Source organism: Mandrillus leucophaeus, unplaced genomic scaffold (genome assembly GCF_000951045.1).
Source record: "Mandrillus leucophaeus isolate KB7577 unplaced genomic scaffold, Mleu.le_1.0 Scaffold25, whole genome shotgun sequence".
Lineage (NCBI taxonomy): Eukaryota > Metazoa > Chordata > Mammalia > Primates > Cercopithecidae > Mandrillus > Mandrillus leucophaeus.
This window is the reverse complement of record NW_012102587.1, coordinates 4,005,258-4,017,748: the sequence shown is the minus strand read 5'-3', so window position 1 is coordinate 4,017,748 and position 12,491 is coordinate 4,005,258. Positions and strand designations below refer to the sequence as shown.

The following is a 12,491-nucleotide window of genomic DNA, read 5'->3' as shown; positions in this document are numbered from 1 at the left end:
CAGTAACACCCCACAAGTATGGGCAACCAAAGCAAACAATCAACAAAGTGTAAGACAACCCACAGAATGCAAGAAAATATTCGCAAACTACCCACCTGACAAGGGATTAACAACCAGAATATATGAGGAGCTCCAACAACTCAATAGAAAGAAAACCAAATAATCCAATTTAAAAATAAGCAAAAGATCTGAATAGACATTTTTCGAAAGGAGACACACAAATGGCAAACAGGCATATTTAAAAAGTGCTCAACATCACTGATCATCAGAGAAATGCAAATCAAAACTACAATGAGGTATCATCTCACCCCAGTTAAAATGGCTTTAATCCAAAGACAGGCAATAACAAATTTTGGCAAGGATGTGGAGAAAAGGGAACTCTTGTACACTGTTGGCAGAAATGTTAAATTAGTACAGCCACTACAGAAAACAGTATAGAGGTTCCTCAAAAAACTAAAACTGAAACTACAATATGATCCAGCAATCCCACCGCTAGGTATATACCCAAAAGAAAGGAATCAGTATATTGATGAGATATCTGCACTCCCATGTTTACTGCAGCACTGTTCACAATAGCCAAGATTTTAAAGCAACCTAAGTGTCCATCAACAGGAGAAAGAATAAAGAAAATGCGATGCCTACACACAACGCAGTACTATTCAGCCATAAAAAGAACGAGATCCTGTCATTTGCAACAACATGGATGGAACTGGAGGAAATTATCTTAAGAGAAGCTAGGCATAGAAAGAAAGACAAATTTCACATGTTCTCACTCATTTGTGGGAGCTAAACATTAAACCAACTGAACTCATAGAGATAGGGAGAAGAATAACAGTTACCAGCAGAGGCTGGGAAGAATGGTGGTGGTGGGGAAGGGAGTGGGGATGGTTAAAGGGTACAAAACCATAGTTAGAATAAGATCTAGTATTTGATAGCACAACAGGGTGACTACAGTCAACATTTATTGTACATTTTAAAATAACTAAAAGAGTGTAACACAAGAAATGACAATTGCTTGGGTTGATGGATACCCTACTTACCTTGATGTGACTGTTATACAAAATACCTCATGTAACCCATAAATATATACACCTGCTATATGCCCATAAAAATTTAAAATCTTGAGCCAGGCACATTGGCTCACGCCTGTAATCCCAGCACTTTGGGAGGCCGAGGCGGGCGGATCACCTGAGGTCAGGAGATCGAGACCATCCCGGCTAACACGGTGAAACCTCGTCTCTACTAAAAATACAAAAAATTAGCCAGGCATGGTGGTGGGTGCCTGTAGTCCCAGCAACTCAGGAGGCTGAGGCAGAAGAATCCCTTGAACCTGGGAGGCGGAGGTAGCAGTGAGCCGAGACTGCACCACTGCACTCCAGCCTGGGCGACAGAGCAAGACTCCATCTCAAAAAGTAAAATAAAATAAAATAAAATATAAAAATCTTTAAAGAGTATTGTCACTTTAAAGAATACAATGGCTGGGCACAGTGGCTCACGCCTATAATACCAGCACTTTGGGAGGCCAAGGAGGGTGGATCACCTGAGGTCAAGATTTCAAGATCAGCTGACCAACATGGTGAAACCCCGTCTCTACTAAAAAGACAAAAACACAAAAATTTGCTGGACATGGTGGTGAGCGCCTATAATCCCAGGTACTCGGGAGGCTAAGGCAGGAGACACGCCTGAACCTGGGAGGCGGAGGTTGCAGTGAGCCAAGATCGCACCACTGCACTCCAGCCTGGGCAACAAGAGCAAAACTCCATCTCAAAAAATAATAATAATAACAATTTTAAAAGTAAATAAATGTTAAATTTTAAACATGTACTCCAAAATAATCTGAAAGTCTACAAGCATGACAGTTATTCTCAAATATTATTTTTATTTAAAATATGAATATACCCCTAAAATCGAGCAACTGGAGGAGAATCTATTATTCTGAGCACCAACCATGTCCCAGGCACTGTGCTAAGAATTTTACACACAATCTCATTTATTCTCCACAAAATCTCTGTAAGGTCTTCACTCCATTTTACAGATGAGCACATGTGGTTCACAAGAGTTAAGTCGCTTGCCCAAAGTCCCACAGCTAAGCGTTGCAGAGCAGGGCACAGATGCCTTTCCTAAGGAGGAAGGATAGTCACACATTTCCAAAGCAATCCCCTTCGGCTTGCTCCCTGACACTGTCTACACTTCTCCACATGGAGGCATGGGGGCACCCACACTTGAAAATTAACAACCAAAACTACTGCTTGGCATACACAGTCACCATTTATTAAACAGATACTTGTTGCCAAGTCCTTATGCTGAGTACAGGCTGCTAAATTTTCACAAATGGGCATTAGAAGGACATAGATCATTTAATAGACACCCTTTTGAGTCAGCCTAGGAAGCCCCTCTGTGGACATGCAGCGCTAACCAACCAAGACAGCTATCGAGTGATCAGAACCTCTGCCCAAGAGGTCGTTTAGGAGCCTGGAAATGAGCCCCACATTGTCATTCATTCTCTCCTGTGTTTTGCTCAGTTCTCTCTCAGCTCCAGCTCATATGCAACACTCCAGAACCCCAGTGGGTATATAAGAATCCATGGGAAAAAGCAGAGAGAAAAAGAATCTAGTCATCTCAGATACTAAATGTTCGTACACGCACTCAAGATTTACTAAGAGACAAAGAAGAAAAGCTGGTTCCTGTGAAACAAACCAATCACAGAGAACACTGGGACTAAGAGGACAGCCTGCAAGGTATCCGAGTCTCAGAATGAGCAAAAACAGACACACAGTGCCCTGTATGCAGAAGGGTTACAGTCCAGTGCCGAAATAGGTATTAGTCAAATAATCGCCAAATGTAAACCTGCAAAAATGATGCCCACCAAGCAGTGGGGTAGGGGGTGCCTGCCCACACTTAACAGAGGGATCTGACACCATTTGGGAGGACAACAGATGAATGGAATTAAGAAAAATGTGTATATATACACAATGGTATATAATTCAGCCATAAAAAGAATGAAATCCTGTTATTTGTAGCAACATGGATGGAACTAGAGGCCATTATATTACATAAAATAAGCCAAGCACAGAAAGACAAATATCACATGTTCTCACTCATATGTGGGAGCTAAAAGGGTATATCTCACAAAGGTAGAGATTAGACTGGTGGTTACCAAAGGCCAGGAAGGGGGGGGAAGAGTGAAGAGAAAAATATATATATAAATGTATTTATTACCACTGAACTGTACACTTAAAAATGGTAAAGATAGTTAATTATATATGTAGATTTTACCTCAATAAAAAAGCAATATTTGAGTTAAACTCCATACGAATCAGTGGTAATATTTATGAAAAGCGAGGGAGAGGGAGGTATCAAAAATGACACCCAACCTTTAACATACCAGGATGAATAATGGAGCAATCACGCTTATAAGGAGTACAGAAAACATTTAGGGTGGAGCAATATTTACTGTTTTGTGTTTTGTCTTTCAGCCAGAAGTAAAATATAAATTTGGTTTTAGATATATGTTTCAAATACAAGAGGAAATGTCAGACAGGCAGCTGTTTCACATACAGTTCCAATCCTGTACCAAGATCTGTACAGGAGACAAACATTTATGAAAAAATGTGATATAGCTAATAAATAAAATTACAGCTATGGATAACTGTAACCAGGGAAAAAGCACTGCCTGAGAAGGGAAAAGGCCTAGAATCAAGCTTTAGGAATATAATGACTAATTAGTAGACATTAGATAAAGGAAGCTAAGAAGGTGCAGCCCAAAAAGCAGGAAGAAACCAGGAGGAGGTCAGACCCAGCTTTCCTTTCTTCTTTTTTTTTTAGATGGAGTCTGGCTCTGTCACCCAGGCTGGAGTGCAGTGGCACAATCTCTGCTCACTGCCACCTCCACCTCCCGGGTTCAAGCGATTCTCCTGCCCCAGCCTCCCGAGTAGCTGGGACTACAGGCGCTCACCACCACGCCTGGCTAATTTTTTGTATTTTTAGTAGAGACGGGGTTTCACCATGTTAGCCAGGATGGTCTCAATCTCCTGACCTCATGATCCCCCGCCTTTGGCCTCCCAAAGTGCTGTGATTACAGGTGCACACCGCCACGCCCAGCTAATTTTTTGTATTTTAGCAGAGACGGGGTTTCACCATGTTGCCCAGGCTGGTCTGGAACTCCTGAGCTTAGGCAATCTGTCCGCCTTGGCCTCCCAAAGTGCTAGGATTACAGGCATGAACCACCATGCCTGGCCTCTTTTCTGTGGTAAAAATAGGTAATAGTTTCTTCTTCTTCTTTTTTTTTTTTCTGAGACAGAGTCTCGCGACCAGGCTGGAATGCAGTGGCACGATCTCAGCTCACTGAAACCACTGCCTCCCAAGTTCAAGCAGTCCTCCCACCTCAGGGCCCCACCTGCCACCCCCATAGCTGGGACTACAGGGGTGCACCACCACACTTGGCTAATTTTTGTATTTTTGTAGAGACAGAGTTTCACCATATCAGCCAGGCTGGTCTCAAATCCTGACCTCAGATAATCTGCCCGTCTCGGCCTCACAAAGTGCTGAGATTACAGGTGTGAGCCACCACACCTTGCCAAAAATAGGCAATAGTTTCTTAGGTATAACAAAAGAAAAAAGAAACAGATAAATTGGACTTCATCAAAATTTAACACTTTATATTTCATGTGACACTATCAACAAAGTGAAAAGAAAACCCACAGAATGGGAAAAAATATTTGCAAATAAATCACATCTGTTAAGAGTCTGGTATGTAGCACATCTAAAGACCTCTTATAACTCAACAATAAATAGGCAATTAACCCCTTTAGAAAATGGGCAAAAGATTTATTTGAATAGACATTTCTCCAACCAAGGTATATAAAGGGTTAACAAGCCCATGAAAAAGATGTTCAGTACCATTACTCGTCAAGGTAAAGCAAATCAACACCACAATGAGATACCACTTTACACCCACTATGGTGACAATAATGAAAAAGACAGACAATAACAACTATTGGCGAGGATGTGGAGAAACTGGAAACTCTTACAGGTGGCTGGTAAGAATATAAAATAGTGCCGCAAAACTGGAAAACTGTGTGTTTACTGTGTTTGAGCAGTTACTCAAAAAGTTAAATGTACAACTCAGCCATTCTACTGCAAAGTATACAGCCAAGAGAAATGAAAATACATATCCACATGAAATCTTTTACAACAATGTTCAAAGAATCATTCTTCACAATAGCCAAAAAGTTGAACAACCCCAAATGTCCATCAACAGACGGATAAAGAAAATGTAGTCTAATCACACAATGGAATCTTCTCAGCCATAAAAAGGAACGAACTTCTGATACATGCTACATTATGGATGAACCTTGAAAACACCATGCTAAGTGAAAGATACCAGACACAAAAGCCAAATATTACATGATTCCAATTATACAAAATGTCCTGAATAGGCAACATAAAGACAGAAAATAGGATGCCAGAAACTGGGGAGAGAGGGAAATAAGGTGTAAGTGCTAATGGGAATGGGATGTGAGGGTGAAGTATTTTAGATTTAAATAGTGGTAACAGTTGCACATTTTGTGAATATTCAAAAAAAAAAAAAAAAAAAAACATCTAGATGAGGGATAGTAAAAAAAAAACAAAACACTAAAGCACACACTTTAAAAAGTGAAACACCAGTAGGTAAATTATATATAATCTCAATTTTTAATTTTTAAATGAACGGCAACTAGAAGGAGAAAGTATCTCAATTTATAAAATATACTGATAACTTCACAAAAAACCTAACACCTATTTCTGACAAAAACTCAGATAAGGGCATTTAACTTTCTTTCTTTAACTTTCATGTGCCCACCTGGGTCTCTCCCAAGCACACCTTCCTTTCTTTCCTGTTCTGAGCCTTTTTAAATAAACTTCTATTCCTGCTCTGGAAAAAAAAAAAAAAAAAAAAAAAGATAAGATAAACAGAAGTAAATAGAAAACTACCTCATTTTGATAAAGAACATCTACAAAAATCCTACAGCTAATACCATACTTAGCACCTAAGATAGGAACCAGACAAGCATGTCCCGTCTCACCACTCTTATTTTACATAGTACTGGAAGTTCTAGCCAGTGCAATAAGGCAAGAAAAAGAAATTAAAAGCACATGTATCTGAAAGAGATAAAACTGTTGCTATTTGCAGATCACAAGACTGTATATGTAGGAAACTCCACAGACGCTACAAAAACTCCTACAACTAATAAGTTCAAAAAGGTTGTAAATATAAGCCATATAAGGTAAGAAATGGAGAAAGCAGAGGATGGATGGATCTAGAGAAAGCTGAACAGTCAAAGGTTTGAAGTTCAAAAGAGATCAAAGAATTACACTGGGAGTTGTGTTAAAAAAAAAAAAACACGAAGGAAGAGGAGGTTGGGGGGGAGAGAGAGAGAGGGAGAGGGAGACAGAGAGAGAAAAAGAGAAAGAGAGAGAGAGTAAGAAAAGAGCAGAAAAGAGTTGAAAAAGGAGAGGGAGGGAGGGAAGGAAGGGAAAAGAAAAGAGAAAAAGAAGGAGGAGGAGAAAAGGAGGGGGAGAGAGAGAGAGAGAATTAGATAAAAGAGGGAGACAGGTTTTATTCCATCACTACTGCAGTTTCTCTACGCCATCTAAACGTGCAATGAAGGAAATCAGGTGGTTTGTTTTTTGACAGCAACTGAACAATTTATTGGTCTCTCAAAGTTACTGTAAAGAGATGAAAATCATTTAGGTTAGAAATTCTAAAATTTTACACATATGGCTATATATTAGTTTCCTTAAACATTTTGGCTCTAACAATTAAAACAGTAATACTATATATATATAAAGCAAAAAGCTGAAATTATCGACCTCCAAGAAATTTTGTTAAGGCTTCCTTACCATTTGCTATTTTTAACACCGATGTTTAAAAGAACTGTTTCCATTCTCAACCCTACACCTATGTGTGTGCATGAGCGCGCGCACACACACACACACACACAAAAGGGAATTTGGGGGCAATATTTATACCTAACCACATAGAAAATGCTGCTTGTGATACATCCAATGCCACACAGTTTTGGCATTCCTGAGGGTGAAATCATATTTGTCACATCACTGGATCCCATGGAGTGTATGTACACTCTTTTAGGCAAGATCCCCAATGTGGATGCAGTCTTTCTCCCCAATGCCAGCACTATAATGAGATTCTGTTTCACAGCCGTAATACTGGCTTATGAAGCACAAACTCACTTTCCTGCCACTGCTTTTACTTACTTGCCCAGCATGCTCTGTCCCAGTGCCAACAATTTTTAAACTGAGAAACCACACAAATACACCCACACAAAAGTAAAAGCATGTGTCCATCAACTAACTGCCTGTGAAGACCTGCCTGTGGACACCAAGCAACCCCACTCATCACGAGTACACCACTCAGATGCCATTGGCTCTACCAATGATATGTTTTTTAAAGTACATATCAAAGTATGTACACTAAAGTACAGGGTAAAGTAGAGAAAATCACACCATAGTTATATACAAATTATACTGTTATAGGAAAATGAACTAATATAGCAAAAATGATTTTTGATGGTAATAGCTGAATTATGGTATTTGTTTTCTATTATTTTTTACAATCTACGAAAAAGAGATAAGGAGGATTAAGGGAAGCATTTTTAGATCACTTTAAGCATTTTATATAGGAAACACGCTGTTCAAAGAAAAATTCCTCTGGAATAATAAGGTACACAGCAGAGCGCAAGTCAAAAGCCTCGCATTCGGTTACCCGCTCTGCCCCATGTACCAACTTACTTTGAGGAAAAGCACTCAGACTTTTCTTTACAATCTCAAGATATTCAAAATGTGAAGGCTTGTACTAGGAAGACAGGAGTAGTGACGAGGAGAATTACTGGGATTCGGGGTACAGTTTTAAAAGTAAATCCAACATCATTAATGAATTCGGTACTGGTTGTAATCTAATATACCTAAAAATTCTAAAATGGCCTAGCTATGATACAATGAGGTATCCAGAGTTAGAAAAGTTTTTCTCAGCAATTAACTTTTTGATATTCTTTCCTTCATACAGGAGTAATTCATTCCTGTCTTTTCCTCTCCTGGACTCACAAGAATTACCCACTAGTTCTCAAATATCATCACAAAGTATAGGGAAAGGAATACAGGAACCGGAAACAACAGCTTACGATTCACATCAAAATCATTACTTTATTTATTCAACAATACTTACTGCACACCTATCACAAGCCAGGGACTCTTCAAGGCATTGAACTCACGCTCATTGAGAAACAAATAAAGAACAATAAAGGGAATAAAGTAAAGGTCCTGCTCTCATGAGTAAACACATACTTTTCTAGTGATACACGCTAAGAAGAACACTCCAACAGGGTGAGGGCACAGAGCATGCTATTCCGGTGGCCTTCAGTAATGCAGTGATACTGTATGAAGTGAGATCTTCATGGCATGAGGGAGGAGGGAGGAGGCCGCAATGATACCCACAGGGCAAATACTTCAGGCAGAAAGAATTATAAGCACAGAGGTCCTGAAGCAGGAGATGCTCAAAATGTTCAAAATTAGCAAGGAGGTCAACGTGGCTAGAGCAAAGAGAACTTTCACAAAGAACAATTCAAATGACATCAGAATGGTGATGGGTGCCAGATCACTCAAGGCCCAGTGAGCCATGGTGAGTTGCTGAATTGCAGCCTGGGTGTGATGGGAAGCCTTTGGAGGTTTAGGAAGAAGATTCACATCACCTGACTTGTATTCTGAAAGGATTACTCTGGTTGCTATATGAAAAACAGACTTTAGGTATGGGGAAACAGTAGAAGAAAAGATACTGTTTAGGAGGGAAACACAAGAGCCCAGGTAAAATACCATGACAGCTTGCGCTGGGAAGACAGTAGCGGTGATGATGAGAGTTCCTGGGATTCAGGATGCAATTTTAAAAGTAAAGCCAACAGGATTAGTTAAATTCAGTACAGGTTATGAAAGTCAGTGATGATTCACTCCACTGTTTCTGGCCTGGAAAACTGGGTGAATGGAGGTTAAGTTTTAAGAGTTAGAAACTCTTACTAAATTACCTAATTCAGCTGTTCACATATAACATAAATGATACAAATGTAAAACTGAAAAAGCAAAAGCAGAGAATGCTTTTTCTACTCACCATTTGCAGATTGTATCATGTTTCCAGATTTCTGGACTTCATCAAATTTTGTAAAAATTACATTCAATCTGTATGAAAGCAAAAATGTAAACAAACTATTAACCATCACTGCTCATAGCCAATTACATTAAAATGCTAATGTGAAGTTGATCCCCACCGCCCCCCAAAAATCAATGATACAGACCCACCTAAGAACGAAACACAGTGACTAAATCAATAACATTAACAATAGCCAACAATAACTGAGCACTTACTATGGGTAAAGAATGGGCCTAGAAGTCTATCTGAAAGAGCTCATTTAATCTCCTTAAGGTGACATACGTGTGGGGTGGAGATTCTAGCCCTGAGAGTAGTAATCCAGAGCCCCTGCTCTCAGACATTACTGACTACTCTACACAAAATGTATATATTATGAGAAGTGTGTGTTTCTCCTATTTCTTTCTTAGCGCAAACTATCAATTACTTAGGATGGAGCTTTTCAAAATGCACTAATAGTACATTACAAAGGCTTGTGCTTCCTGCTGTGATTCATGCTCAATCCAAAAATGCTAGAAATAATTTCTCTAGAAACAAACGCTGTGACTGGATAATTTTCAGCTTAAAAAAAATCTGTATTACATTTATTTTCTATTAATGGATCATTTCACCTTGGCATTTAAATTAAAGCAAAATTCCTTAACCAGTCTAAATACTCCATCCTAGTGACACCAAAAATGAAAGAAAAAGGTGGGAGAATGCAATCATACTTAATAGAAAAAGTTTAAAAAGAGGCTTTCTTGAGCCCAGCGTGGTGGCTCACGCCTGTAATCCCAGCACTTTGGGAGGTTGAAGCAGGTGGATTGCCTGAGGTCAGGAGTTCGAGACCAGCCTGGCCAACATAGTAAAACCCCATCTCTACTAAAAATACAAAAAATCAGCTGCATGTGGTGGTGGGTGCCTGTAATCCCAGCTAGTAGGGAGGCTTAGGCAGGAGAATCGCTTGAACCCAGGAGGTGGAGCTTGCAGTGAGCCGAGACTGCGCCACTGCACTCCAGCCTGGGCAACAAGAGCAAAACTCTGTCTCAAAAAAAAAAAGAAAGAAAAAGAAAAAAGGGGTTTTCTCAAGCACAGCACAGGTATATTGGAGTAAGTGTTGAGATTCCAAAGTAATGTATCTATGCCTTCAATTTTAGGGACATTTTAGTGCTTTTTAGCACACCATCCTATCCTGCTAGCTCTCCTCATTTCAAACATGTTTGTCTTTTCTTCTCAAGCGAATGGAAGCTCCTCAGGGGTAGAGATGTGAGCTATGCTCTCTTGGTATTTGTATCAAGCACTACGTATGCCATGCAGATGCTCGCTCAGGAGTTACATCTCTATGTTAGACAGCTGAAACCTAACTCCTCACTCTGGAAAACTGTGGGTATTCACACAAGCTCTGGCGTTTGTTCATTCATTTGTTCATTCACTCTAAACTAGAGTGCCCACTATGAGCCCAACACCGAGCTAGTGAGTTCTTACCCTCTGGAGCTCATGCTCTAAGTAACAGAGAGGCCAAAATTACACATCAGCAAATGAAGGGGATGAACCAGCCTGATGCACTGCCTCTCCCCATTCCATAGGTGACACCAACAATCTTTTCAAGCCATCTTTCCACCAAGCCCAGATGTTCCCTCAGAATCCTTCTCAAAACTATTCCAGGCAGACGCTACCCATTAGTTAAAACTGGCACTGAATAAAACTCCAACTGCCATCTCAGGACCAGAAATGAGTAAAACTATAACTCACTTTCAACTCCAGCAGTTACTAAAGAACTGGAAAGATGCCTTACATGATTGTGTTTCTTATGATGTTTCCATTATCTTCCCTTTTTTAAAGTAACAAAGATCTTCAACGGCTTGACAAACTCATAAATAATATCATGACACAGGTTGCCAGGGCATGCCCTCACTAAGGCACCACTTGATTGTGTCACAACCACAGCCTCTGATGTGAGCATGCCTGCAAGTTTGTAAGTGGGAGCCAAGGTATACCTCTAGTCTGGTTGTTCCTGAAATTACTGGAAGAGGGCAAGTATTTCTCCCATTCCTGGGAGAGTATTCAGCATTCTAAATGGTACTTGTGTACGGAGTCTGTGGATTCGTTCTCAGTGGTACGGCATGCTCACTGTGGTCACATTACCCACGACCTGGCAGGCCTGAACAACTAGGTATGAGAACACTATAAACATAACTATTATTGGTATGTGCACCTTAATTCAGAATTCCCTCTGCTTTCACAATCCTGTCTCACTAGCTCCCTCATTCTCTGCTCATTAATGCTGCTACAACAGCTCCTATCAAGGTTACCACCTAAAGAGACAGTCTAACACCAACAAAGCATTCCTTAGGAATGAAAGGACTGGTTTTGTTTGCTAGCTCTGAGCACAAAAATATAAAATGTCTCTCTTGGGAACTACTGATTCACACAAATCTAAAGGGATGAGTTTTATATATTCAAAGACATTGAATACATAACTAATGATTACCCTCTGAAGCCACCAAACTGTTTTATTTTAAATCTCTGGATTTCTATTTAAAATAAATTTCTTTACTGGTTTGACAAATAACTACCATCTTGCCCTACTTTTTCTGAATTTAAATTTCCATATTAAACTCTTCAATCCAACTGGAATTTATTTTACTATAAGATTTAGTTCAAATTAGTTCCTTCCTAGAAAATTTTATATATACATTTTAAATAATTTCCTGGAAGCAAATACTTAAACACAGCAATCTCAGTCAATAAGCTGCATCCATATACTTAGAGCTTCTAGCATGAAAAAGAGAAATCGACATAAACACATACTTAGAAATCCAAACTTGGAGGACAGACGAGATTTTGAAGAGAAAGAAAAAGTTTTCAAAAAAATGTCATTAGTGCTTCCAAAGAGATAAGAGAAAATATTGTGATCATAAAACAGGAGAGGAGCCCTTTAAAATGGCAGAGTATGGACCCTCAAAAATCTGCTTCAAAGAAGCAAAAAAAACATTGGCAAAAACTGTCCAAATCAACTTACCATCATGGTAAGGGAAAACAAGCAGCCTGGCAGCCACTAGAAAGAGCTGAAGCTCCCAAGTCTGGAGCTCCCTAAAAGTCCCCATTCCCAAAGAACTATCATTCCACCTACCTGGCACATCCCTGCGAGCCCAATTGTAGGGCTTGTCTTTATCTGACCTGACTTAGAGCTTGTTCAATGTTAGAGGCCTTTTCCCTGAGGCGATGATCAAAACTAACCAGTGACAACTGTTCAATATGGTGGATACCCGAGACAGAAATAACAACTGGAGCAAAGAAACTGACCAAAAATGGGGGG

At 39.7% G+C, this 12,491-nt stretch overlaps 1 protein-coding gene across 5 annotated transcripts in view; it reads right to left on the bottom strand.

Annotated features, from left to right (window-relative positions):
• Positions 1–12,491, bottom strand: part of CLASP1 (cytoplasmic linker associated protein 1) — a 333,527-nt gene that overhangs the window by 156,691 nt on the left and 164,345 nt on the right. For 4 of the 5 annotated variants that reach the window (XM_011983419.1, XM_011983418.1, XM_011983417.1 and 1 more), the window contains one exon: positions 9,158–9,225. In XM_011983419.1, coding sequence (XP_011838809.1) covers positions 9,158–9,225 — 68 coding nt within the window. Of the gene's footprint in view, positions 1–9,157; positions 9,226–10,924; positions 11,089–12,491 lie in introns of those variants that run through there. The other variant, XM_011983420.1, reaches the window with a different exon arrangement.